General features: G+C 38.3%; 3 protein-coding genes across 3 annotated transcripts; 2 read left to right on the top strand and 1 right to left on the bottom strand.

Annotated features, from left to right (window-relative positions):
* The first annotated feature begins 2,036 nt into the window (after positions 1-2,036).
* LOC122078783 lies at positions 2,037-3,474 on the top strand. The gene has a single exon (XM_042644911.1). The coding sequence runs from the start codon at positions 2,200-2,202 to the stop codon at positions 2,836-2,838; it is 639 nt and encodes a 212-aa protein (XP_042500845.1). The 5' UTR covers positions 2,037-2,199; the 3' UTR covers positions 2,839-3,474.
* A 13,077-nt stretch (positions 3,475-16,551) lies between these two features.
* Positions 16,552-22,715, top strand: LOC122080377 (DNA replication licensing factor MCM2). Its single transcript, XM_042647336.1, has 18 exons — positions 16,552-16,711; positions 16,860-17,065; positions 17,167-17,345; positions 18,282-18,463; positions 18,578-18,767; positions 18,887-19,106; positions 19,211-19,418; positions 19,503-19,637; positions 19,728-19,919; positions 20,038-20,210; positions 20,288-20,476; positions 20,555-20,671; positions 20,856-20,940; positions 21,021-21,170; positions 21,255-21,380; positions 21,482-21,664; positions 21,960-22,121; positions 22,223-22,715. Exons 1-18 carry the CDS (start codon positions 16,709-16,711, stop codon positions 22,337-22,339), a joined length of 2,817 nt encoding a protein of 938 aa, XP_042503270.1. The 5' UTR covers positions 16,552-16,708; the 3' UTR covers positions 22,340-22,715.
* A 2,522-nt stretch (positions 22,716-25,237) lies between these two features.
* On the bottom strand, positions 25,238-26,257 carry LOC122078730 (histone H2A-like). Its single transcript, XM_042644829.1, has 2 exons — positions 25,954-26,257; positions 25,238-25,780 (listed from the first exon to the last, which is right to left on the bottom strand). Exons 1-2 carry the CDS (start codon positions 26,155-26,157, stop codon positions 25,541-25,543), a joined length of 444 nt encoding a protein of 147 aa, XP_042500763.1. The 5' UTR covers positions 26,158-26,257; the 3' UTR covers positions 25,238-25,540.
* Positions 26,258-26,609: the final 352 nt, after the last annotated feature.

Below are 26,609 nucleotides of genomic sequence, written 5' to 3'. Positions count from 1 at the left end.
AAAAAAAAAAAAAAAAAAAAAAACCTCAATGTATCCGTATCAGATTGGCTATATCGGCCGTCTTGTATCATTATCGACTGAGATCGATCTTAATGCCTAGCCGATTCAAGATCAAGAATCAGAGCAGGGGTAAAAATGTAAAAACAAAAAATAAAAAACCTATTTTTATGAAAATTAAAGGTAAAATTGACCGATGCATAATGATATGATCTTGAGCCACATTCATATCAGTGCTCTATTATTCAATTACATTTCTTCATGAAGCAATTCAATTACCTGTTGAACTACATCATGATCATGATATATGTTCATCTAATAATAGTATTATTAAGAAGGAAAAAATAAATATCTTTTTTTTTTTTTTAAACCAATAATAGACTACCAAATTATTGTTATTTTTATTATTTTAACAAAGTTGTCTATAGTTGCATAGATAGAGATAACTATATGAAAGACTAAATATATTCAAGTGCATGTGGTTCCTACTTCCTACTATTACATTGGAGAATTGTTTTTACCAATATCCCCGTGAAAGTTTTTGAATTTTCCTTTGTACTCGCCCACATGCATATGTAACTAAATATGTCGCTGGGGCAAAATTTTCATGCAACCCGGGCGGTAGGGAGTTTCCTATTGCCCATAATTGCATATGCCAAATCCATCCCACACTAATTTAAGGGATATTTTGAAATATACTAAAATCTATGATAGAAATTACAAAACCATAAGGAAAAAGAGGATTTTTTCCATTTTGATACCTGCATGTATTATGATTTCCTTCTGCCTATGTCAGAGAATTTTTTTTTTCCATGGTCTCAAAATTTGTGAGCTAGCATGTATTATGTGAATGTGCATGAAGACGGTTTTTTTTTTTTTTTTTTTTTTTTTTTTTTTTTTTTTTTTTTTTTTTTTTTTTTTTTTTTTGGTCTTTTTTTCTTTTTCTTGGGGTGTTAGAATATGAGATGGGTTTCTATAAAGATAAAAGAAAAAACAAAGGTCAAGAACTGAGAGAGAGGAGCAATTACATCCATCAATGGGGTCGAGGAATCAAAATTGGAGAAGGAAGGAACAAGCACAAGACAATTCATCAAAACTATAAGGTGGGGGAAGTGACCAAAAGATTGTGTGCGAGGGCAAGATATTTGGTTGTGCTAGAATCCTCTTTATTCTTTGTTTCCAAGAGAACACAAAAACAGATACACTGGAGACATAAACCCTTCCAAATTTCAATCTACTTAAGAAGGTTATTCAGTACTTTCACATTCCAATGCATTATTGATTTAAGACCTTGGGAATGGAAAAACAAACAGTTTTTTTTTTTTTAATTGAAAGATCTATTGATCGACCGGCCATATAGGGGTCAAGTACAGACCCACGAAATAATCAACAGGACCCCACAGAGGACACTACAAAACGCCAAAGCAAGACCCAAGTGTGCTAGCTAGCTATAAGATATTTTCTGAATCAAGTATGAAGAACAATTGCTTAGTTACCATAATAAAGAAGCAATTGCGTATTCTTTCTTTTTAATTAACTATATGAAGGCTCGCATTTTAACGTGGAAAAAGGCATTACTCATTATAGAACCCCAAACGCCAAAGCCAATCTCTCTCTCTCTCTCTCTCTCTCTCTCCTTTTTCCGGTAAAACCAAAAAGGCAAAGTATCTCCACAGAGAATCTTCGGCGCCAAACAGCAGCCCACCACGATACCGTATACCAAAGAAAACTAAAGTCTGGCCTCCGGACCACAGCCCTCCCAACGACGCTTTGCCACGTATCCATCATGTTTCAGCTTTTTTCTCCTCCTCCTCTTTATCGCTTTCTTTCGCTCTCACTTTTTCTCCCACTTCCCTAGCTTTTCTTCCCCCCCTCTCCCTCCTTCGCGCCCTGCTTCCTCCCCTACTCTCTCTCTCTCTCTCCACTGTCTGCCTCGTGTATACCCACTTGGAAAGGAAAAAAAGGAAAAGTAAAAAGCACCTCCAACTTTTTCTATCTCTATATAAACGCAGCGGCCCTCTTGTAATATTTTCGTGTCAAACACTTCTTGAAAGAGGTCAATTAGGTTAGTGAGTGAACTTTGAAGTAATATTGTTCGTCTCCCAACTTCCTCTCCTATCTGCTGCTATTTACATAATTATCCTCCTCGATCATCATCATCATCATCATCGGAATATTCAGCAAACCCCATTTATATTAAAGATGAAGAACAGAGCTTCGATGTTCTTGAAGCAGCTCATGTCTGTGTTGAGCTCGGTGGTGAAGGCCAAATCCTTGGCTTTGAAGAACAAGACGAGCGCCATGAAGAGTCGCCTCATAATCTTATCTTTTTTGAAGAATAAGAAGGTCTTGTTGTCTGCCATCAATCACAAGATTAATGCTTTGGTCGCTCATCACCACCACCACCACCACCAAGGCAATGATCATGACGTCGAACACGGGGGCGATCAAAACAGCGGCAATGCCATTGTGCTCTACCATGCTGTGCCCAACGAGTCGCATCCGAGTTGTTCCGAGTTGGTGAAGGTGGGAGGAGAGGGGGACATTGATGGTCATGATCAGAAGGTGTACTACGACGACGACGACGACAAATACCCGGATCTGACGCACTCGTTGTTCGAGTCGGAGGAAGGGGAGGATGAGCTGGATCTGGGTGACCCGGTTGGATCGGTGATTGATCTGGTGAGAAACCACCGCAACGAAGGCGGAGAGGATTTTAAGCTTGAAGACCAGATTGATCAAGTTGCCGACCTGTTCATCATGAGATTTCATCGACAGATGAAAATGCAGAAGCAGGAGTCCTTCAAAAGGTATCGAGAGATGCTCGAGAGAAGCGTCTAGGATTTTCTCTCTCTCTCTCGCTGTCCCTCTTTGATCATCTCAACTTCGATGACAAACCTCAGCTTAATAATTACATAAGTACGTAGCGCCGAGATTGAATAAATCACTTAATTAATGATATTGTTGATTCACGTTAATCATGAAGAGCAGAACAAGATCATTGAGGACGACGTCAGTCCTGCAGCTAGCCGCAGCCAGCAATTGCTATATTAATTATTAAATTTCCAGAACAAGAAAAGAAACAGTCTCTTCTTCGATCGAGTAGTACTCCCCGCTACGATTTTAACTTGCTTGGGAACTAAAGAGGAAGAATTGCGAGTTGGGCTGGATCCTGGATGTGGGTGGTTTCATAATCTACGTATGTGTCTGCTACTTCTACAAATTAATTTACTGGTTACTTCTTACTAGTAAATTTGTGAATACGGTAACCAAAGATCAGTGGTTCGGGTTTCCATGAAACCAGCCTGTAATTCTAAATTTTGTTGATACTCTCATGCCATCTCCTCCTATTGATGTATCAATATTCAATACCACACATTTCCATATATGTACAGGCTCCAAAGCCTCGTATTATATTTTGAAACTGTAGTTTTTTGTTGCATTTCAGATTAATAAAAATGTCATGCAGTTCTTATTTTTTTTTTTCTTTTGGAGGGTGTGGGAGGTGGGGTTGTTTGTTACTAAGGGGCCATTTGGAGCCATAGAATGAACCTGAAAAGGAATTAAGGAAGGAACCCAAAAATTAAGGGGTTAAAATGGGGGCTAGGAAATATACTATCAGTTTTGTGCTTGAGTGCAAGTTTGGCTTTGTTGATCCAAATTCATCATGAGCCCCTACAAGGCCTAGGCTAAGACACTCTAGCATTAAGGGCGGATCAATGCTGAAAATTTCTGACCCTAAGTTAGGATCGGACCAGACTAGAGTTGAGGCCTTCAATTGAACCCAACATAGCCAACCATGTTTCAAGTTATTATAAAAAATATAAATATATTAATATAACATTATATATATATATATATATACTAGCAAACTTGCACTTGTAAATGCACGTGTTGGCATGCTATAAATGACAGATAATAAGTACTTTTAACCTACGAATTTTTAATATTTATGCTTTTAGAAAGTACTTTAAGTTTTAACCCATAAATATTTTTTCCTAATTTTACACACATAATTATTGCAAGGAGTAGATTAGCCTCAAAAGAATTTGCCACTTTTAAAAGTTTCACTGAGGAAATGGTTCTTAATTAGTTTTGATATCCAAGTAGAAACTCATACTGTTCAAAGTGATTGACTCTTGCAAACTTCCTCCCCCCAATAATAAGTTATCAAAATACCCATAAAGAATTAATCTTTTGGATGGAGTAGTGTGAGCTCATGTTTGAGATGCAATTGAGGACACGATTGAGTTCTCTCTTTTACGTTCTTATCGTTATCCTTTCAAGTCCTCTTGAAATGGGTCACATGTATGATCCTGCATGACAAGATGGAAAGTGAATCAGACATTCTAATATAAACCGTTCTCAGAAGATGGAATCTAGATTATTTTGATAAATTTAAAATTAGAAAATGTATAATTTAAGTGGCAAAGACCACAACATTGGTTAAGATAGGAAGTATTTAAATTGGCCATATTTTTTGTTTAGTTACCAAGCACAACAGTGAAATAGTTGGTGAAGAGAGATGCAAAGTACAAGGCATACTAAATCAATTTCAAAGCAAAGGTAATGAATAAACCATCTTCATATGTCTAAACGGCGCATGGAATTTCAATTATAAAGTACTGAAATTTCTGCCTACAGATTTTGCAAAACAAATCAGTGCATGGACCTTTCAATTAAAAAATAAAAAAGGAAAAGAACCATGGAAATATAAAGAAATCAAAGTAAAAAACAATAACCTAGAAAAAATAGGAAATTACTGAATGATGAATTCAGGTAGATCATTCAGATGCTTACCTTGATGCGAAACAGAGATGTAAGAAGGGTTTCTTCGACAAAACGGACTTCAGAAGAAAGTGTCTTTCAGCCTCTCATGCCTTGTCTTGTCTCATCTCATCTCATGTCGTCTCTTTTCTGCAAAGACCAAGGGAGAGTTAACCAAGATGGAACCTATTTGGTTTCCTCAATTAATGGTTCAATCAGTTAACCAAGATGAACGAAATAAGTTTTCGTTCAGCCTAAAATCCTCTTCAGCCCCCTAAGCAAAGACCGAGAGAGAGAGAGAGAGAGAGAGAGAGAGAGAGGATCGTTTTGTGGTCTCTCTTCTTGGAGGCTTATACTCGTGTTGTGTCTTTTGGTGGTCTTCCTTCTAGGAGGCTTTTGGGTTGCAAACGATGGTTGGGAACACTGTGCACGAGAGAGACATTTCTTCTTCTATAGTTTCATTTGGATTTCTTGCTAGTCAGAGAGACATTTCTTCTTCTATCATTTTCCCTCCTAGAGCAGGGATTCTTCTATCCCCTCCATATTTTAAATACTTAGTTTTTATATAAAAGAATAATAAAAAAATATTTTCGGAATTATAGCTATGTTGGGGTAACCACGAGATTAAGGATTTCATACCGATCCCTATTATTACCCAATAGTCAAATAATGATCCCACGATTTGATTCCTTAATTTCTAATTATTAGGAATTTTTACTCCCCCTTTCTCCTCCAAGTTGAGAGAGATAGAGAGATATTTAAGGAGGAGCAATAGTAAAAATGCCCACGTGGGTTATTAATAATAGTATGATATATATATATATATATATCATACTATTATATTGTTTATCAATTTATTATAAAATAAAGAATTAAGGATTTCCTTCCCATTTTAGAAAATCCACATTCTCTCCATCCATACCACCGAGTGTTTAAAAAAAAAAGTGAGAAGAAAAACGAATCCACTTTTTTCTCTTTTTAAAATATCTTTCAAGATTTATTTAAAAAGAAAATCTATATTTTAAAACTCTTCACCCTTCTGTCTCTCGTCTTCCTCTCTTTTTCTATATTTAAAAGATATTTTATGATTTTCTTACTCTATTCTCCACCGTCTCCTACTCTCTCTCTTCTTATCCTTTCTTTCTCTATCTTTCTCTATGTATTTTTAAAAATCCCTTAAATCGCTCTCCTTATCTCTCTTTCTCTCCCCCACTTTTTCCCTCCTCTCTCACGTTCCTCCCCTTCTCTCTTCTTGTACATTAAACTATCCTGAAACCCTCTCTCTCTCTCTCTCTCTCTCTCTCTCTCTCTCTCTAAAATGATCATAAAAAATTCTGATTTCGATCAATAGCGATGTTTGACGGCTCTCTATGCATTCTCGAGATTTTTTCTTTCCATCTTTTCACCTGTTGTGTTACAGATTCCAAAATTTTTACATGAACTACTTAACATTTTACAATTATGAATAGTTTTAATGATTTTATTCAACGGGGTATTTTGAAGGATTGGTGTTCTCATCTAGGTCCCTCTTCTTTTCCTCCTTGAGATTGGATCACTGCATACCCTATTATTTATTTATTTATTGTCCAAACTCATACCCTATTAGATTTCTAGCAAGATGGGTAGTCTGTAATAAAAAAATTTCTTATTAAGGTTGTTGCTTGTGTTTTCTTTATGAGACTGAATCAGTGAATACTCCATTGGGGGTTTTCCCCATCCTGTAACTGGGCCTGATTAAAGATTTCATTCGCTTTTTTGTTCTAATTGACATGCAATTGTTTCACTTGTGGTCCTTATGCTTTTCATCTATGAGCGAAGTTTTAGATGCCTTTTTCGATTTCTCTGAACATGGACTTGATTATGGTGAATCTTCGAGCAGATTGTTCTACCAATTAGCTAACTTCTGAAAACTGGGATTTGAAATGCAAGCTTTGCATTTGGGGGCAAAGGTACTGAAGATGAAAGAAGAAGAACAAGAGAGAACGAAGAAAGATTCAAAGAATGCTTGAAACTGTTGGAAGAGGAGCTTGGAGACAAGCCTTGCTTTGGGGGTGAGACCTTTGGGTTCATTGATGTAACCCTTATCCCCATCTACAACTGGTTCCATGCAGGTGAGATTTGTGCTAACTTCAGCATTGAAGCAAAATATAATGCAGACATTCCAATCCTTGCTGTTATTAAAAATCTCAGATTTATTTTGTGCTGAATAGCTTCTTTGTAGCAAATAGTAATTTGCTCTTTCAATGATTATTGTGTGTCCAAAGTTTTTCTTTCACCTTTCTTCATGATTACATTTGTTTCGTGTTTGTGACAGTAGCTACTATACCTCAATGGATTTATAATTAAAAACAACCCAGATGACTCATGGTAATCTCTTTTTTTTTCTTTTTTTCTTTTTCTTTTTTGTGAACTTTGAGGTGTCATTGTGCATGCCAATGATGGTAAAGCCATGTATATGCAAATTATCGGCATGTAATTGCATGAAATGTTAGTGTTAAGTTTTGCAGGTTAATTATCCACTAGAGGCTTTTCAAAATCTTCCAATTATTGTAACCAAAGCACAACTTATTGAAACAAAGATCAATCATTTTTCTGACATTTAATCATTCTTTTCCCATATAAAAATTCTTAATAAAATTATGTATTGATAGATGTGGACATTTACAAATGGCTGAGACAAGAAATCTTCTATTAAGAAATTGCCTGATCGTGTTTACAACCTAAGCTAATAGATGATTTACCAATTCTAACTTTGACCTAATAATAGATTTAATTTTATGTCCTTAATTTTTTCTTATCCAAAATGAAAAAAATCATACAAATATGACTTGGTTCTTCATATTGACTGTAGTCCCAACGCATTATGCACTTATATTGAGGTTAATATGATGCAGATATGGCTGCCCTTTCTTGGTTGGACCAGCATGACCGGCTTTGGAAGCCAAGAGCCAAGAAGAACCGGTCCAGCCCAGGGTTTTGGTCCAACAATGGTTGGAAATAAAATTAGTAGTTTACCCAGTATTTTATTTCATGCTTTTAGTTTCCAAACTTGAACGTAGGAGTAGGATTTATTTCCTTGCTTTGGTTTCCTTTTATAATTGTTTCCTAGTTTAGGCTAGTTTCTATTCCAGTTAAGTTTCTAATTTCATGTTCCTATTTTCTATATATTGGTTGTAATCGACTGAAGATTTAGAGAGCAATTTGATTATTGAACGAATGTGTGAGTGTGATCTCCTTTTCCCCATCTCTACTCTGATTTCCCCTCCCTTCCCTAAGGGTTCTCCATCAATTGGTATCAGAGCCGAAGGATCCTATTCCTTCCCCATCTTTCTTCTTCCCTTTCCATTCTCTGTGTCGGATTCCACCGATACTGAGAATACAGTGAAAAAAAAAAAAACCATCGCTCACCCACCCCATCCCTTCAATCCTAGTGAAAACCAAAGGGTAACAACCCCTCGGCCCTCTGTTTTTTTTTCTTCCCCTTCAATCAAAACCCTTCTAGGGTTCCAGATTGTGAAAAAAAAAAAAAAATAAGGCGAGAAGAGCAGCAAGAAGTAGCAGCAGAAGAAACTGAAGCAGAAAAGAAAGGAAAAAAAAAAAAGAAGTCGAGTTCGAAGTCGGAGAAGCAGCAGAGAGAGCAATCGCAAAAAAAAAAAAAAAAAAAAACCCCGAACCCTCCCTGCCCTCGGCCTTCTCTGTTCCTTCCGGCCGCACCACCTGCCCTTCGCCTTCTCTGTCCCTTCCGACAGCAGCCGCCGCCTCCTCTCTGTGTCCGACGGAAAAGGAAAAAAAGAGAAAAAGAATCACCAAGAAGAAGAAGAAGACGAGATGAGAAGAGAGAGGCAGCGACATACCTGAGTTGAAGCCGTCGCGAGTCACCCATCTCTTCATCGAAGTCGCGCCGCCTCCCTCCTCCTTCGCCGAACTCCCACTGCTGGTTCCATCTCCCAGAAGGAGACACTTCCTTGGTCGGTAAAACCCACCCCCACAATTCCCCTTTTGTTCCTTTTCCTTTTATTTATCTTTCGTTTCCTAAGATACCCCTCCCTTTCTCCTTTATTCCACTTTTGTCCCATATATTTTTATTTCCAGCAAACCCCTATCCCACACGTGATTGACATACTTTTTGTGGTTTAGTTCGAACTTCAAAAAAAAAAAAAATTCCCATTCTATCCCTGCCCTTTAAGCATTCAGTTATTTACTATTCTACCATTATTCTTTGAGTGCTATTTTGTTACTCATCACCATGGTAGCCAATAGTGAAGTTGTTCAACAGCTGAATTCTTATAAAGGAGAAACTGATACAAAATTTGATGCTCTCACTAACATGGTCACGTCCCTAAAAACAATGGTGGAATCTATGCAAGTTTCTATTGATCGTTTGGTGGCAGCAGATAAAGGAAAGAGTCCCATTTAGTCTGGGGATTCCTCCAACACCACCCCACAGGATCTGCCAGGAACACCACCACCACCACCACATCATACACCACCACCACCACCTCCACCACCATATGGGACTGGTAGACATGATGATGGAGCAGAAAGAGCAGCAAAACTGGATGTCTTTGATTTTTATGGAGACAATAATCCAGAATTGTACCTTGACTGGATTCACAGTTTAGATACATTCTTCAGATGGTACGGGTTGACTGAGGCTCGAAAGATCCTATTTGCAGAGGCCAAACTGAAAGGCACGGCTCGAGTCTGGTGGATCAAGCAACAACAACAGAACCGAATCCCGAGGCATTGGGTTGGTCACTACTTGGGCTGAAATGTATGAAGTCATGAATCGGCGATTCTTGCCTTCTGATTACAAGCAACGCATGCATCTCAGGTTTGCACAGTTGAAACAAGAGAATTTGACCGTTGAAGAGTATGTTGCTAGATTTTATTATTTGGCCACTCGTTCTGACTTTGAGTGGGATGAAGAAGTCTTAGTGGCCCAATTTCGCAATGGTTTGCACCCTCAACTTAGTGCTGCCCTTGCATCTAGTCGACTACCTACAATGGAAGACGCCGTACAAGTAGCATATCAGGTTGAGGAAAGTCTGAAACGCCCATACAACCGGAGAAATTTTGCAGATACTTTTTCTCGAGGTACTAGTTCCGTTTGGCAACAGTCTCCTACCCAAGAGAGGTCATCTAGCAAGCCACAGGCAAGTGCTACATCTATGGCTTCTTCACGACCTAGTCGGCCGTATTCTCCACCTCGACATGTTTCTGAAATGTCATCTTCACGGCCTACTCGCCCATATTCACCCCCTCGGCGTGGTTCAGATAAACCTTCTGATTCTTCAAAATTCACAGTTCGGTGCTACTCATGCAATGGATTTGGACATATCAGTGCCCAATGTCCTAGCCGTTTGGTTGCTTTTATTGATAAGGAATCTCCTCTGCCATATATTCCCGAAGAGCAACTTGGTTCTGACACAGTTGATTTAAGAGAAGAGCGTGCAACAGGTGAAGTCAATGACACTCTTAGTGACGATGACCAACATCCCTTTTATGTCATTCGTCATGTGTTGACCACTGAAAAGGCCACTGAAAATGAAGATTGGCGCCGCAGTAGTATTTTTCAGACTCGTGTGAAGTGCAATGATCAGTTGCTAACCTTGGTCATTGATGGAGGCAGTTGCACTAATGTTGTCTCTGAAGACGCTGTTCGTAAGCTGGGATTGAATACAGAACCACATCCTAATCCTTACAAGGTTGCTTGGGTGAACAACACTAATCTCAAAATCACAGATAAGTGCTTGGTCACATATTCTATTGGTGGATTTAAGGATACAGTCCAATGTGATGTCCTCCCTCTGAAGGTGTGCCATATCCTTCTTGGTCGACCTTGGTTGTTTGATAAGAAAGTACAGCATTGTGGCTATGCCAATACCTATGCCTTCAAGCATGCCAACAAGACTATGAAGTTTCATCCTGCCAAAGATCTCCCTGAAATTAAGCTCAAGAAGATGGTGGGATCATTCCTCATTCAGCGTATTCCTTCAGACGGTCTCCTCGGTCCTTTCCCTAACTCGACGGAGTCGAGTTCTTTTCAGAGGAGGAGAGTTGATGCAGATATGGCTGCCCTTTCTTGGTTGGACCAGCATGACCGGCTTTGGAAGCCAAGAGCCAAGAAGAACCGGTCCAGCCCAGTGTTTTGGTCCAACAATGGTTGGAAATAAAATTAGTAGTTTACCCAGTATTTTATTTCATGCTTTTAGTTTCCAAACTTGAACGTAGGAGTAGGATTTATTTCCTTGCTTTGGTTTCCTTTTATAATTGTTTCCTAGTTTAGGCTAGTTTCTATTCCAGTTAAGTTTCTAATTTCATGTTCCTATTTTCTATATATTGGTTGTAATCGACTGAAGATTTAGAGAGCAATTTGATTATTGAACGAATGTGTGAGTGTGATCTCCTTTTCCCCATCTCTACTCTGATTTCCCCTCCCTTCCCTAAGGGTTCTCCATCATAATATTTACCAAAAATAAAAAATAAAAAATTAATGAGGTTACTAACCATACTCAAAGGCCTAGCTCTTTAAGTTGTTCCAAATTTTAAGGTGTGTGTTATTTCATATCTATATTTTTCTTTTGACAATTGACAAACATTAACTTGGTGGTCTTCAAATAGATGTCACCACATATATCTCCACCAAATGTTGATAAAAGTGTATGAAACTCTCTCTCTCTCTCTCTCTCTCTCTCTCTCTCTCTCTCTCTCTCTCTCTCTCTCTCTCTCTCTCTCTCTCTCTCTCTCTCTCTCTCACACACACACACACACACACACACACACACGCACACACACACACACACACTACTCGATAATTTCCACAAGCACAAATTCCACTTTTGATTGGCCCAAAAATTCTTTTGTAAAACAATCCATCATTTTCCAGCATATGGTTTTGTAATGAAAAGTATAGGGTTTTGTCACCTCTCCAACTATTTCTCCATTTGGTAGGATTTATTCGCCCAAACACTTATTTGTTGAGGAGAAAATGATCCAATTCGAAGTTGTTGATGTTTATACCAATCGATCATAGAAGAAATATGATTCATTCCAATCAGGCTTTCAGATCACACGTGCATTTGCACGTGCGCAACCCAAACCAAAAAATAAAAGAATCTCAGAACTACAAGATTCTGAAGCTATAATAGAATCCTAGGTTGATAATCTACAAGACCAATGCAAGCTGCATTGGATTACACACCTAAACTTATCAAGGTCAACTCCATTGTCCTTAAGAAAAGATAGGAAGTTGTAAAAAATATCATCTGTTGGGCGACATTGTTTATTGAATTTTTCTTCGTTTATGTAGATGTTATTTATTGAATTTTTCCTTGCCTGTGTAGGATTTTCGAGGAAGGTGTCGTTCGCTCGAGTGGGTTAAGATTCGTTGATTGTTTATTTCGTTGCCCTCTTTTATAAAATAGGTTTAGTTGAGCATTTCCTGTCCGAAACCTTTGTTTCAATCTCTTTTTGTATTTGAGATTCTAAACTTACGTTTCAATCTCTCTTTGTATATGCACCTCTTGGTGATCTAACAAGGACATATCTACTTGCAGTATGTTTGTATAAGTTTTTTCCATTCAATACATGGTGATCGGTTGATAAACACTGATATGTAAATCTTGTAATCCTTCACATATCTTTTTTGATGTTGTTAAGCAGTTTATTTCCCCTCTCCTCTTTTTTCTAGATTTGTTTCCTGCACGGATATGTTTTAGTTTTTGCCCTTCTGGTATTGTATTTTCTTTGTAACCCTATTACTATGTGCAAATATAAAGTTCCTTTTTCTTCTTTATCCTTTTTTTGTTATAGGTTCTTAATTTGATTATTATGTTGTCTATTTGAGGATGAGACATGAAGGGTAGAGACAAGCTTTTATGTTGTTTCTGCTAAATATGTTTTTTCTGATTTTACAAGCTTGAAGAAAAGATCAATGCAATTCTGAATGGGTTATCTACTGATTTGGAATTGCTAAGAATTTTTTCCCCTACCCCCTTTATGGAATTATTTCCTGTACATATATATATATATATATTTTGAGGGGGGTTTCTGATGTTGTACCTTCTTTGTATCCCTATTAGGATGTGCGGCTATGATTTTCCTTTTTCTTCTTTATCCTTTTTTAATAGGAGCAATTATATGGTTTAAGCAAGAGGAATCGGTCTCAGAGATGTAACGTCGTAGCAATGTAGAGAAATTTGAGTTCCAAGGTGAGATTTTTGCCTCATGGATATTATAATTTTTGAGAGAGCTATCCCCAATGCTTTTGATGTGTGAAAAATTTACTAAACTGTTTATTAAGCGTGAGTAACAATCGTTATTGATGCCTTAGTATTTGTTTATTTCTCTCTTGTATGCTGCTGATTTTATTTGAGTTCGTTTACTCTACATCAGGCATTGGATAAGATTAGCTTCCTTTTCCACACAAATAAGGAGATTTTCGATGAAGGTGATAACACAAAACTTAAGATCCTAGTTAGTGAATGGCTCCAATGAAACAATTAAAATATTTTGAACTTGATGATTTTTTTATGTTCCTGGTGTTTTGATTACTTTTGACTAATTCCAAACCTTACTTTCCAAATCAAATCATAAGACATGCAGGCAGCGGGGAAGGAGTCTGCAACCACCAATTCTTCTCTTGACCCTCCTATAGCTGAAACGAAAGTGAATATTTGTGGGGTTCACTGTGCCCAAGGATGCCCAAGTGATAATGAATGCATGGGCTAATGAGCGAGATACTGCCATATGCCTAATGGAAGTTGTGTTTATGATGCCTGAAGGAAGTTATTATGGTTTTGAGAAGATTGGTGATATCTGTGAAGGTTTTTGTTGCCAATATTGTTCTCTTTATTTTTCCAATAAAAATTATATTTGAGTTTTGAAATTATGATGCTTCTCTTTTCCTTGATTTTTTTTTTTTAAAATTCTTTAAACATTATATTTTTTTGCTTCTACTTTTCTTCAATTGGTGTCTTCCTCTTTTATTTTCATTACCTGAGTGCACATAATTATGGTTATGAGAAGACAGATGATATATGTAAGTTATAGAATTGACAGACAACCAATATTGATATTTATGTTTATGACGTTAAATAGAAATCAAAATGGGATGTGGCAAAGGGGTAAGGCGTCGGGTTTTGTTCCTACTACTCAGAAGTTCAAATCTTCCCATCTCAGAGCAAACCAATTCGATCAAAATAAGGATTCTTTTCTTTTAACAATCTTTTCTTTAAGAACGAGTATAGTGTTGGATACAATGTGATCCATCTTTATGATTGCTAAAATATCAATTCATAAATTGTATATTTATGAAGCTTTCCTTTGAATCTAGAAAAAGATTCTCTCCACAGCGTTGGAGATATCTTCTCAAGGTCTCTGAAACTGGTAATTTGGGTAGAACGAAGACTAATCACTTATGGCTTTTGCATGTATTTTGTTATTAAATTCATGTTAATGAAGTAGATGCAACTTGGAAGGTAATGCAATTTGCTTTGTGCTGATGAGGTTCAATTAATTGATCTCTCCTTTTGTCAGTTCATCGAAGAGAGAGGAATATAAAGTGAAAGGTTTATTTTGTGAGTATATTTACTCATGTCGATTGATTTCTTTTAATGATTCCTTAGCTAGTATGCCATATTAAGAAACTCATTTATCCATTTTAAGGATCATATCAAGTGAATATCTTAAAATTGTGTGAACATTAAGTATAGTATATCCATGGAAAACAATACAAATCCAATATGTATATAATCCTTTCTGAAACGTGTAAACATTAGGCCTTTTTAGATTCATCTCCCATGTTAATAGTAATTAAATCACTTTGTGAGAGAGAGGCATTTTTAAAAACCAATTAAATGTTCTAAAAAGGTTTCTTCCTAAATTTCTACATTAGGTTTTCACCTTTTACATTTGTCTCTCTCCCCTCTGCCATAGAATAGCATATAACCATTGATTGTCTAAAAAAATCCGTATTTATCTATCATTAATTGAAATTTAAAATTTAATATATAAACTTTAAACGTAAAAGGCAGACTCAATAAAATCTCATTGCAGCCCTAGATCTATGACTTAGATGCCATCAAGGAGACTTGATCCATTAACCAAGTCCCTAAAGCACTTTCCTAAGGGAGAGTATCAACCACCAGGTAAGCCCTGTATCCACCTAATTAAATTAATTGTGTAATATATTGTATCTCTTGGCAAGGGCCATTTAAGGAAGGTTTAACTACACAAAATTGTGTAGGAAAACTATTCCCAATCATGGATTGTGTGTGGCTCTTGCACCTACTCTCGCTCTATATTTTGGACGCACTTAGGGCAAACCATTTTAACTATCGACTTTTTTAGTTTATTCTCACCAAAACATCTGAGGAAGTAGATAGGCTAGACCATTTTAATAATCTTTTAAGGAGATTTTGTTTTGTCCAATGACCCCAAAAGCCTCCTCATGGAGGGAGAATGGGGGGGGGGGAATTTATTAAAGGCCCATAGAGTAAAAGTTGCATTACAGTAAGAAGAATGTCCTCCAGAAAGGCAGATGAGCAAAATCCTTGCCTAGTAAGAAATTGTCCACTTTGAAATAGCATGGGTGACAACATTGGCAAAATGAAAAACATATTGAAAGTTGCAAAAAACAAAATCATATATCAACAAGAAGATATCCTTCACTAGGGTTCCAATCTCCACCAAAGGGGGGGTGATATCTAATCAGGACCTGCCAATCATCCATAATGGATACCCAAGCAATCCAAATCTCTTAGCAAAGGAAAGAGTTGATCTAACAGTCAAGGGCTCACCAACAAGAGCAAGCATAATAATGTGGTGATCAGTAGCAATAAATTGGAGACACGCCCGATGATCAAGGATTAGACATCCAATCCCAAAGCCTTTAGATGAGAAAAGAATGCTGCATCCGTGAAGATAGGAGAAGTTCCAAAAAGAGCAAGGTAGGACCTAGAGGGAGACTGCAAGGGATCCTTTCTTGAGGAGGAACCCATAATCAAGGAGACGGTTTCATCCACCGAAATGACCTTACTTAATTACAATCAGAAGGGGGAATGAAGGATCTAACAATTCTAGCATTTCTCAACTTCCAAATCTCCCATACAATAATGGCACGAGAAGTAAAGATCTTCTAACCCTCCTTTGACACTTTAGGAAAGCTATCCCATCTAGTTATCCAAATATGATAAAAACAAACTATGATGATGAAGTTAATCTCAAAAAAAGAAGAGATGCAAACCAAGTTTGGTGCACTACCAAGGTAGCATAGGAGGGCATGCAAGGCAAATATATATCAAATGAGACAATGTGCATCTAACTAACCATCACTCCGATGTCACCTAAGTAAGCATTCCGAATAACGGACCACATATTTGGAGGAACATCAAATTTGTCCACATGGTAAATATTTGGGTAGGTGGATGATATTGCCAAGATAGGATCCACTGCTCGTATGATCACATGGTTGTACGAGTCACTATCCAATACATATCTCATCTTCTATCATTACAATAATAAAAGAGACAATAATAAAAGAGACATATTTGAAAAAAAAAAAAGGCAACGTTGAATGCTGACTCATAGAACTAGATGATCATACGTGCAACTGTTCCATGTTCGATACCATCGACTTGGCGGGGGTTGCTTCCCATAATTACCTTCAATATCTTTTCCCGCCATTCTCACCCATCGGCTAATTTTAGCGACTGATCACAGCCGTATAAAAGGTCGCATGTAGCCACTCGGCATTTTGGCGCCAAATTTTCCCGCCAAGCAACAGCACATGCACCGAACAAAATAGAAGCCAAAAGCCCAAATCATCATCTCTCACCCCTTCAGAGTTCATAGACTTAAGACCTTACCTTTAGTCTTAAGCGCCGGCAGAAAGCCGTTCGAGATCTCCGAGGAGCGTTCGAGAACCTGCTGATTCGCTCAAATGGTAAGTTCGCCTATCTTCGCCCTTGCCCTCGCCCTCGCCTTGTTTCTTCATTTGTTACTTTGCTCTTCTTCTTGTTCTTATCTCTCTCTCTCTATTTTCTAAGCCCTAATTTCCGGCGAACGGCGGTTTTCTAATTGTGTATCGACAGGCGGATTCTGAAAACCCATCGACACCCGGTTCCCCCACGTCCGCTGGATTTAGTACCGACCGGCTCCCTCCCAACACCAGCCGCACCTCTGAAACCTACTCTGATGATGATGAGGCCGCTGTTGATCCCGAGGTCATCAGGGACGAGCCCGAAGACGGTGACGGAGAAGAAGACGAAGGAGAGGATCTCTTCGAAAATTATATGGAGTTGGTTTTCTCATTCCTGGCTCAACCCCCTTTCTTTTCCTTTTTTCCATTGCCATTTCTTATTATTGAAATCTCTCTCATTCTCTTGTTTGTGCTTTTAGGGATTATCGGCCGATGGAAGAGCTGGATCAGTACGAATCATTAGGACTTGATGATTCAATGGAGGATGAGAGGGATTTGGATCAGATCATGGAGGATAGGAGGGCAGCTGAGATTGAGCTCGACGCCAAAGATGGACGTAAGAGCAACCGGAAGCTCCCTCAGCTTTTGCACGATCAAGGTACATAGTGTCCCATAGACTGCAGATATACTATACAAGCAATGTTGCTTTTGATTTGTTAGAACTGAACGGAGGGCTCCCAACCCCTCGTTCTGCCCTGGTCTAAGCAATTAAGGCTACGAATCTGTCAACGAGAAAAATTGCTCCATATATTGCAATCATAAAGCGGGATACGGTATCTCCCCTCCCGTAACACAGACACAGAAATGCTTAAAAAATGCAGAGCTTGAAGTTACTGTTGTGTATTGGTTCGATCCATGTAACTACAAGATACTGAAGTCGGAGGGCTTCACAGTGAAAACGTAACTGTGCTTGAGATTCGTTTGGTAGAGCAGAAAATGTTGCTCTTTGCCCAATTTGATTGTTTTGGAACTTATGTGGCAATTTTCCTCTGCTCACTCTTTCAATCAACTGTCTTCCTTGTTGGCAAAAAAGTAGAGGCAATGATAAGGGCATTAAATTTTTGTTCTCATGGAACATGGATCAATCAATTAATATTGCAGGTTGCACTAGGAGAAAACATTAGGGTGAGTGGAGAATCTGTTTGTTATAAGGTGCTACAGTGCTTTCTTCTAGGGGAAAAACGTAGTATTTGCCTGTAGACCCACCCAGTCAGAATGGTTTTCTCCTAACTTGCAGGGTGTAATCCTGCATCAATGCAGCATCCTGGTAAATAAATATTGATTTTTCTAAAATTCAAGGTTTTATAATTTTTTTCTTCTTGAAAATAATTGATGGTTGAATTTATCATTGATCAAGTTTCTTTGAATCTGTACTTGCTATTGCTATAGTTAATGGATATACAATTGTTGTTGGGGTAGAAGTTCTGTTAAAACTGAGTTTCTGAAAAATCACGTCGGGTTCAATCCCTTCTAAATTTGACTTACCTATAAAAAGAGAAAAAAAAAATTGAGTTTCTGAGGTGTTTGATCACAGATACAGACGAGGATGGTAACTACAGGCCTCCAAAAAGGTCTAGGGCTGATTTCAGACCACCAAGAGGACCAAGAAGCTATGATGATGCTGATGGAATGCAGAGTTCCCCAGGAAGATCGCAGCGGGGACATTCTAGAGACGATGTTCCAATCACCGATCAAACAGATGATGAGCCATACGAGGTGTTTGATTATCTTTAGCTCAAAACTTACATTTTCCTTGTGCCACTGGTGACTTGTAATGTGATATCCTCTGATTTGTATTATGTCCATCCATTTTAACCGTATCTACTGTAGGATGAAGATGATGATGATGGAGAGTTTGAGATGTACCGTGTCCAAGGAACTCTAAGAGAGTGGGTTACTAGAGATGAAGTGCGCCGATTCATTGCCAAGAAATTTAAGGAGTTCTTGCTAACGTATGTTAACCCAAAGAACGAGCAAGGGGATTTTGAATATGTGCGGCTGATAAATGAGATGGTCTTAGGTGAAACATTCTACTTTTGGCTCTCCACTAGATCATTCTTGAAAAATGTTGTGATTTACATGTTAATTTTCTTCATGCACATAAAGTACTTAATTCTGTTTGTGCTTTCCTCTCTTTAGCTGATGGCTGTAGCTTGGAGATTGATTACAAGCAATTCATCTACATTCATCCCAACATTGCCATCTGGCTGGCTGATGCTCCCCAGTCTGTCTTGGAGGTCATGGAAGAAGTTGCCAAAAATGTTGTGTTTGATCTACACCCTAACTACAAGAATATTCATCAAAAGATATATGTTCGGATAACCAACTTACCTGTATATGATCAGATACGCAACATAAGGTGATGTTGGAGATCTCTCATAGACCATATACACTTGAATCCCTTGGTCCATTCCTCAGGTTACCTAACCCTGTATTGTATTTTATATCCTTGGTACACTTCAGGCAGATCCATTTGAATACCATGATTCGTATTGGAGGAGTTGTAACCCGACGAACCGGGGTTTTCCCCCAGTTGCAGCAGGTGAAGTATGACTGCAACAAATGTGGTGCAGTTCTTGGGCCATTCTTCCAGAACTCATATTCAGAAGTCAAGGTGGGATCTTGTCCTGAATGCCAATCCAAAGGTCCATTCACCGTTAACATTGAGCAGGTGAGTTTCCTTGGAGCTTTTCCATATGGATAAACACAAACAGTTTATATAAGTATCCAATTTGTCTTTACATCTTCAATGCAGACAATCTACAGGAACTATCAAAAGCTCACCCTTCAGGAAAGCCCTGGAATTGTCCCTGCAGGTCGACTTCCAAGATACAAGGAAGTGATTCTCTTGAATGATCTAATTGACTGTGCACGCCCTGGGGAAGAAATTGTATAGAACTCTCCTTATGACCTTATAGTTTATGCTGCTAGGTCTGAGTGAGTGCCACCTTATTTATCCGTACCATGCAATATCTTGCAGGAGGTCACAGGCATATACACGAACAACTTTGACTTATCTTTAAACACAAAAAATGGGTTTCCTGTTTTTGCCACTGTGGTTGAAGCAAACTATGTAACCAAAAAACAAGATCTCTTTTCAGCTTACAAACTCACCCAAGAAGACAAAGAAGAGATTGAAAAGTTGGCCAAGGACCCTAGGATTGGAGAAAGGGTTTGTTACTTTCCTTTATATCTAATAACTAATTGGTATGTACTTTCTAGAAATTCTGTTAGGGAAAAGCTCTATGATTATTGATCAGATCATATTTTTGTCAATGCTAAATGATTAGATTGTCAAGTCCATTGCACCATCTATCTATGGCCATGAGGATATAAAAACAGCAATTGCTCTAGCAATGTTTGGAGGTCAGGAGAAGAATGTTGAAGGGAAACATCGGTTGCGAGGAGACATAAATGTACTCCTCCTTGGAGACCCGGGAACGGCCAAGTCACAGTTCCTCAAGTATGAGCACCCTGACTTTGTCACAACTAGTTTATGTTGCTAATCACTCAACTAATCTTTAAAGTTATTGTTCTAAGGTACGTAGAAAAAACAGGGCAGAGGGCTGTGTATACAACTGGCAAAGGAGCTTCTGCTGTTGGACTAACAGCTGCTGTGCACAAGGACCCTGTCACACGGGAGTGGACCCTTGAAGGAGGAGCCCTTGTCCTAGCTGATAGAGGGATCTGTCTTATTGATGAGTTCGACAAGATGAATGATCAGGACAGGTAAGAACTCTATATATATCACTTTTGGCTTTGTAATGTTTTTATCAATTGAGCTTAAATTTTTTCCTTCTTGATCAGAGTGAGTATCCACGAAGCAATGGAACAGCAGAGCATTAGCATATCAAAGGCTGGGATTGTCACATCTCTACAAGCTCGTTGCTCTGTCATTGCTGCTGCAAATCCAATTGGAGGAAGGTATGCAAGTACACTCACGATTGAATCATGAGGAAATAATGGGTATAGTTAGCAATGGAACATTTCATATTATTTGGGAATGAAGTGAGTCAATCATCCAAAGTGACAGGTCCCCATCTCTTTTCCTGTCTTCTTAAGCTTTTCTCTTTACCACTCTTAACAATTACAGAACATCTCTTTCCAGGTATGACTCTTCAAAAACCTTGTCACAAAATGTTGAGCTGACTGATCCCATCATCTCACGTTTTGATATCCTTTGTGTAGTTAAGGTGATCTCTTATCCACTTTACAAACTTGTTTCATCTACTTCACATATCGTAGAACTACTTTTAACAGAAGATGATTGCAGGATGTGGTTGATCCAGTCATTGATGAAATGCTTGCTAAATTCGTTGTTGATAGCCACTTCAAGTCACAGCCCAAGGGAGCTAACATGGATGACAACGTTAGCAATTCAATGGAAGATCCTCCAGTCTCTGTGAGGCCAGTTGATCCTGAGGTTTCAATCTCAAGCCCTTGTCTTGCCTTACTCTAGATCTACTTGATTTTGAGAACTTAATGTACAAACGGTTTGTGAAATCAGATACTCTCTCAAGATATGCTGAAGAAGTACATAACTTATGCCAAGTTGCATGTGTTTCCAAGATTGCATGATGCTGATTTGGATAAGCTAATGCATGTTTATGCTGAACTGCGTAGAGAGTCTTCGGTATGACTAAATAAGTTCTTCCACTTATCATAACCCTTGAGTTTTTTTCTTCATTTTCTTCGTGATAAAGGTTTCTTTGTTACTCTTTATGCCATATCCAGCATGGACAAGGTGTCCCCATAGCAGTGAGGCACATAGAATCAATGATACGGATGTCTGAAGCGCATGCGAGAATGCACCTTAGACAGCATGTGACGCAGGAAGATGTAGATATGGCAATACGAGTCCTACTTGATTCCTTCATTTCAACACAGAAGTTTGGGGTCCAGAAAGCTCTCCAAAAGGTTAAATTAATTTCTAATATTTATCTTATCATTTTTGGGGATAGTAGCTTGGTGGTTATTGCTTAGTAGAGCAAGACCGGTTATGAACATCCGGAGTCTTTATCTTCATTTCCAGTTTCAACATCCTCCAGTTAGGTTTTTACCGTGCCTGCTTGTAAACATTGTATAAATTAATCACACTGAAAATGTTTTTCTTCTATTCTGAATCTCACCCTAGAAGCTACATGAATAATGCTCCAAATTTACAGTGTAACTTAGAATAATAACAACGCATGAAATTTAAATGTTGTTACAGAGCTTTAGAAAGTACATGACATTCAAAAGGGAATACAATGATTTTCTCCTGTATCTTCTCCGTGGGCTCGTGAAAGATGCATTGTACTTCGAAGAACTGGTATCTGGGTCGACTGCAGGGCTTAACCAGGTTGAGGTTAAGGTAGAAGAGCTGCAGAACAAGGTAAGAGATGTAGTTCCCTTAATGCATGGACAATTGGATGTTGTAAGTTGTATTTGTTTTCTTTTCACACCCTTCATTTTGCTGCATTTTCCTTTGCGTAGGCACAGGATTATGAAATCTATGATTTAAAGCCCTTCTTCTCCAGCACACAGTTCTCAAGAGCAAACTTTGAGTTGGATGAAGGACGAAAGATTATAAAACATCATCTTGCAAGATGAGGAAGTACAAGATGTAAACATATTAGTTTGACATGGAAGATTGTTTTTTGTTAAGTTCTTCCAATACAGTTTCCATTAAAAGTTGGGACTTGAACGAGGATGTTGAGAAAAGTGCAACCAGAGCTCTGAGACCTGGTTGGCTCTGTTGGGTGCTTGAATTCAATCTCACAAGTATTTGGACTAACAGGCTGCTATTCCTGAAGTTGATGGGCAATGACTGTATACAGTTAAAATATATTAATAACATTTGCTGCCTGTTAAAGAATAGATTTTGTATTGTGGTGCAGTGTAGCTGAACTTTATTAGGTGTAATGAGTAATGACTGGTTGTAACCTATTTTTATGTTGCATAATCGGATCAAGCCCATTGCTGAGAACTCTACTGTCTAAAAGTCGTACCAATCATATCAAGGCTAACCAGTCCGGTTGATATAAGGACTAAAAGCCTGAGTTGCAAAAAAAAAACCAACAAATTAACCAAGGGCAGAATTTGTCTTCGGCTCATGTCTGCAGGTCTTCATACTGTATTCGAAATCAAGCTAATAATAACCCTACCTGTTTGGTGCGTTAGCATTCTGGGAAATTTAAGGATGTGTTTGTTTGCCTCTGGGCTGGGGTTGGGTTGGGAAAGCGGGGCCATTTTTTTAGTGAACAATGCATTTTGTATGTTTGGACTTTGGAGCACGGGTACAAGTACAAACCAAACAAAACTCCTATTGGTCCACGATCTTCACTATAACTCTCTCATTGACACTTTTCAAAATTCCATCAAAATTGTTAAGGGGGTGTTTGGTACGAATATTCTATCGGATTACTTTCCATAGTCATGATTCTTAATTTTTAAAAGTGTTTGGTTGCGCTTGAATAAAAATCTATGTGGACTCATGGAGTTTCTTTGGTTTTGCCAATTACACATGAAAGTGTTTCATCCATAAGTGTTTCATCCATGGATTAACCTAAATAGACTAGCTCATGATCGAGTCACCCGATTTCAACTTTCATATAAAAATCAGTGATTCTGCCATCAGGTTTTTTTTGGGCCTACGATAGAAAGGCAAAGAACACCACAACTCCTCGTCGAAGGTGAGCAATTCCTCTCATCACCTTCCCATTGTTCCTCTGTCTTCTACGACGAAGGTGACCGATTCCTCAGTTGATCTTCCCCATTCCTTTGTCTTCTAGACATTTTTTGGGTAGAGAATATAGTAAATATATTTTGCATTTCATTTACTTTACAAATTGTGTGATTTCCCGTTGCTTTTCATTTACCTTACAGATTGTAGCTTAAGCTAATAACTTTCTCCAACATAAGGAAAGAACCATCACTGATGTTGCTCACATATTCATTTGAGATATTAATAATTGAGGCCATTGCAGAGGCTAGCCTATACTTTGGCAATTTATTTGTGCAGGTTATTATTAAGTTGGTTATAATATCAAAAAATATATATATATATATATATATAGTTTGCTAAGTAAGATGGTTAACAATTAGTAGCTTGCAGCATTTGGACATTAAATCTTGAAAAAAATGATTAAGTTGGTTTACTTTATAGATAGTTTGATTTCCTGTTACTTTTCGTTAACTTTATAGGTTGGTTTCTCAAGGATAGCTTTCCAGCCTTGCCTTATGTTTCATTTGTTTTCTTGTTCTTGTCAGCTATTGCAATTAATCCATATGAATTTGGAAGTCATAATTACTTTATATATCGTGCGATTTCCTGTTACTTTTCTTGCTCCAGTCAGCTATTTCATGAACTAAGGTTCTCATATACTTATTTTTTTTTGGTTTTAAAACTGATAGACTCAGGCAAACCAAACAGTTATCCAAAGAAAATCAACAGATAAACTTATGGTAACCAAACAATTTCCACTCAAAATCAACTGACAAACTTAGGGTAAACAAGTAGTTATTCTGCCTGAAAAATTATTCCATAAAAACTTGCTCAAAGAAATTATGTCCAGAATCAAAAGATGGACTAATAGAATAATCAAACCAAACAACCCCTAAGGTTGTGATGGGTATTAACTTCGGTGTTCTTCAGTCCTCTGACCCCTTCCCCTTTCTTACCAAAAAAAAGGACCCCTTCCCCTTCGACTTCCCTTTCCCATGGGTAGTGATTCGAGTCAGCAACAGATACCTGAAGGACAATTCTCTCCGGAAACAAAGGAATCAAGCTGAGAGTTGTTCTGTTGGGATCGTGGTTTTAATAATCAGGATCAGTCACAGTTGATACCAATCTGGATTGCCTTGAATCAAACCAGATTTACCTCTGTTTTCTGTAACAAAAAAATAAATTAAAATTACAATCACCCAAGAATCGATATCACCCTCCCAATTACAATAGAGTCACCCGATCCAACGTCGATCCCTCAAACCATGATTAATGGTTGGAATTCTTTGAGAAAGGATTGAGAAAAGAAGAGCAAACAAGGAAGACAAGGGAAAAGGTTGGCACAATGCTGTGGTGCCCAACTTTGAGGTTATAATATGCAGAACCAGGGACTAATTTGGTCTCTGCACATTCCAATTCCAACCAGTCCCAAAATTTGACTAATTATCTGATCAGGGAATTGGCAGAATCGGCTCGTATTTAACCAACCCCAATCCAAGTTTTACAAGGAATCTGTTTCTCTGCCCATCAAGTCTTCTTGATCCCAACACGAGTTAGAGCATTACCAATTTTAACAAAATTATATTTAACTTCAAACCAACCCAACTCATTGGAAATCCAACCTTATTTAAGTGTTTCAGATCCAAATAGAACACACATAAGCAGGTTCAAAACAAGGACATTGTGGATGAAGAGGAAAAAGGGAAGGATTTTAGTGGACAGACGAAAATATCCATATTGCCGGCGTCATTCATCATTGAAAGTAAATAATTAAAGAAAAACTATGAACACTAAAAACAGCGAATACTTCATTTGACAATTCACATAGAAAGCTTCCAGATTTTCAGTAAAATATTGAGATGTACATCCCTACAAACCAGGAATACCCCTCCCCCCCTTCTATATCCTATCTATGTATCGTTCTGATAGAGGCAAAGCTCTATTTACATATGTAGGAATCGGACTTGTCGTCCACTAATCCCTACTACGCGTCCAAAAGAGTCCCAAGTAAACAAGAAAAGAACCCAAGAAAAAAAGGGAGCGGGGAGATCATACTTCATAAAGCAGAGCATCAAGAAACTGTAAAACTACTTCTTTGGTGTTTTCTTGGGCGATTTTGGTTCAGCAGCAGCAGCTTTTTCGTCCTTTTCAGTCCTCTTGGGTAGGAGGACTTGATGGATGTTAGGCAGGACACCACCATGAGCAATGGTCACACCAGCCAACAATTTCCCAAGCTCCTCATCATTTCTAACAGCCAGAAGAATGTGGCGAGGAATTATACGGATCTTCTTGTTGTCACGAGCGGCATTTCCCGCAAGCTCCAAAACCTAGCATCGGAACAAGAAAATGAAAAGATATTTATTGAGATAAAACATACTATTATTAATAAAGGGTGAAATCTATTCAAAATTAAAAGAAGAAGATGCATGAAGGTGGAGGTGCTTGCATTTGATTCTACATGCAAGAAAGAGAGAAAAGAAGAAGAAGAAGAAGGAGAAACCTCAGCGGCCAAGTACTCAAGGACGGCAGCCAAGTAGATGGGAGCACCAGTCCCAAGCCTCTGCGCATATCTGCCCTTCTTCAAGAACCTAGCAATCCTTCCAACAGGGAATTGGAGCCCCGCCTTCACAGATCTGGGAACAGGCTTCCTCTTCGCCGCACCTTTCCGGCCTCCGCTTGGCTTCGTCGTCTTCCCGCCCTCCATTTCCAACTTCTAACCAAAGTTCAACAAATAATCTCTTTCCTCCTTCTCCTCCTCCTCCTCCTCCTCCTCGCTCCTCGAATTTGGCGGGATTTCTAAAACCACTTGGATCTGTGACTACCATTTATACAGAAGTAGCGATCCGTGTGATGGAGATATCTGAACCGTTAGACGTCATTATGTTTGAGTTACACGATCTTTGCCTCTTTGTCTCCCCCAATAGGATTTCGACTGTCAGAAACTTTATTTCCCATACTCCAACAGCCCAGTGTTGCTTCTCCACTGCAAACCATCACTATGGCTGTTGACGCTTGTACCCGTCTGCATGATAACACTTTTGGTTTTTTTATTTCATGTTTCTATTTCAGATTTTACAACTCAAATTTCTATTTCTAACTCAGAAACGGATTTATTACGTTTAATGATTTTTTCTTTTGATCTTCCATAAATTTACA

This window comes from Macadamia integrifolia, chromosome 5 (genome assembly GCF_013358625.1).
Source record: "Macadamia integrifolia cultivar HAES 741 chromosome 5, SCU_Mint_v3, whole genome shotgun sequence".
Taxonomy (NCBI): domain Eukaryota; kingdom Viridiplantae; phylum Streptophyta; class Magnoliopsida; order Proteales; family Proteaceae; genus Macadamia; species Macadamia integrifolia.
This window is presented reverse-complemented; position numbering and strand designations above follow the sequence as displayed.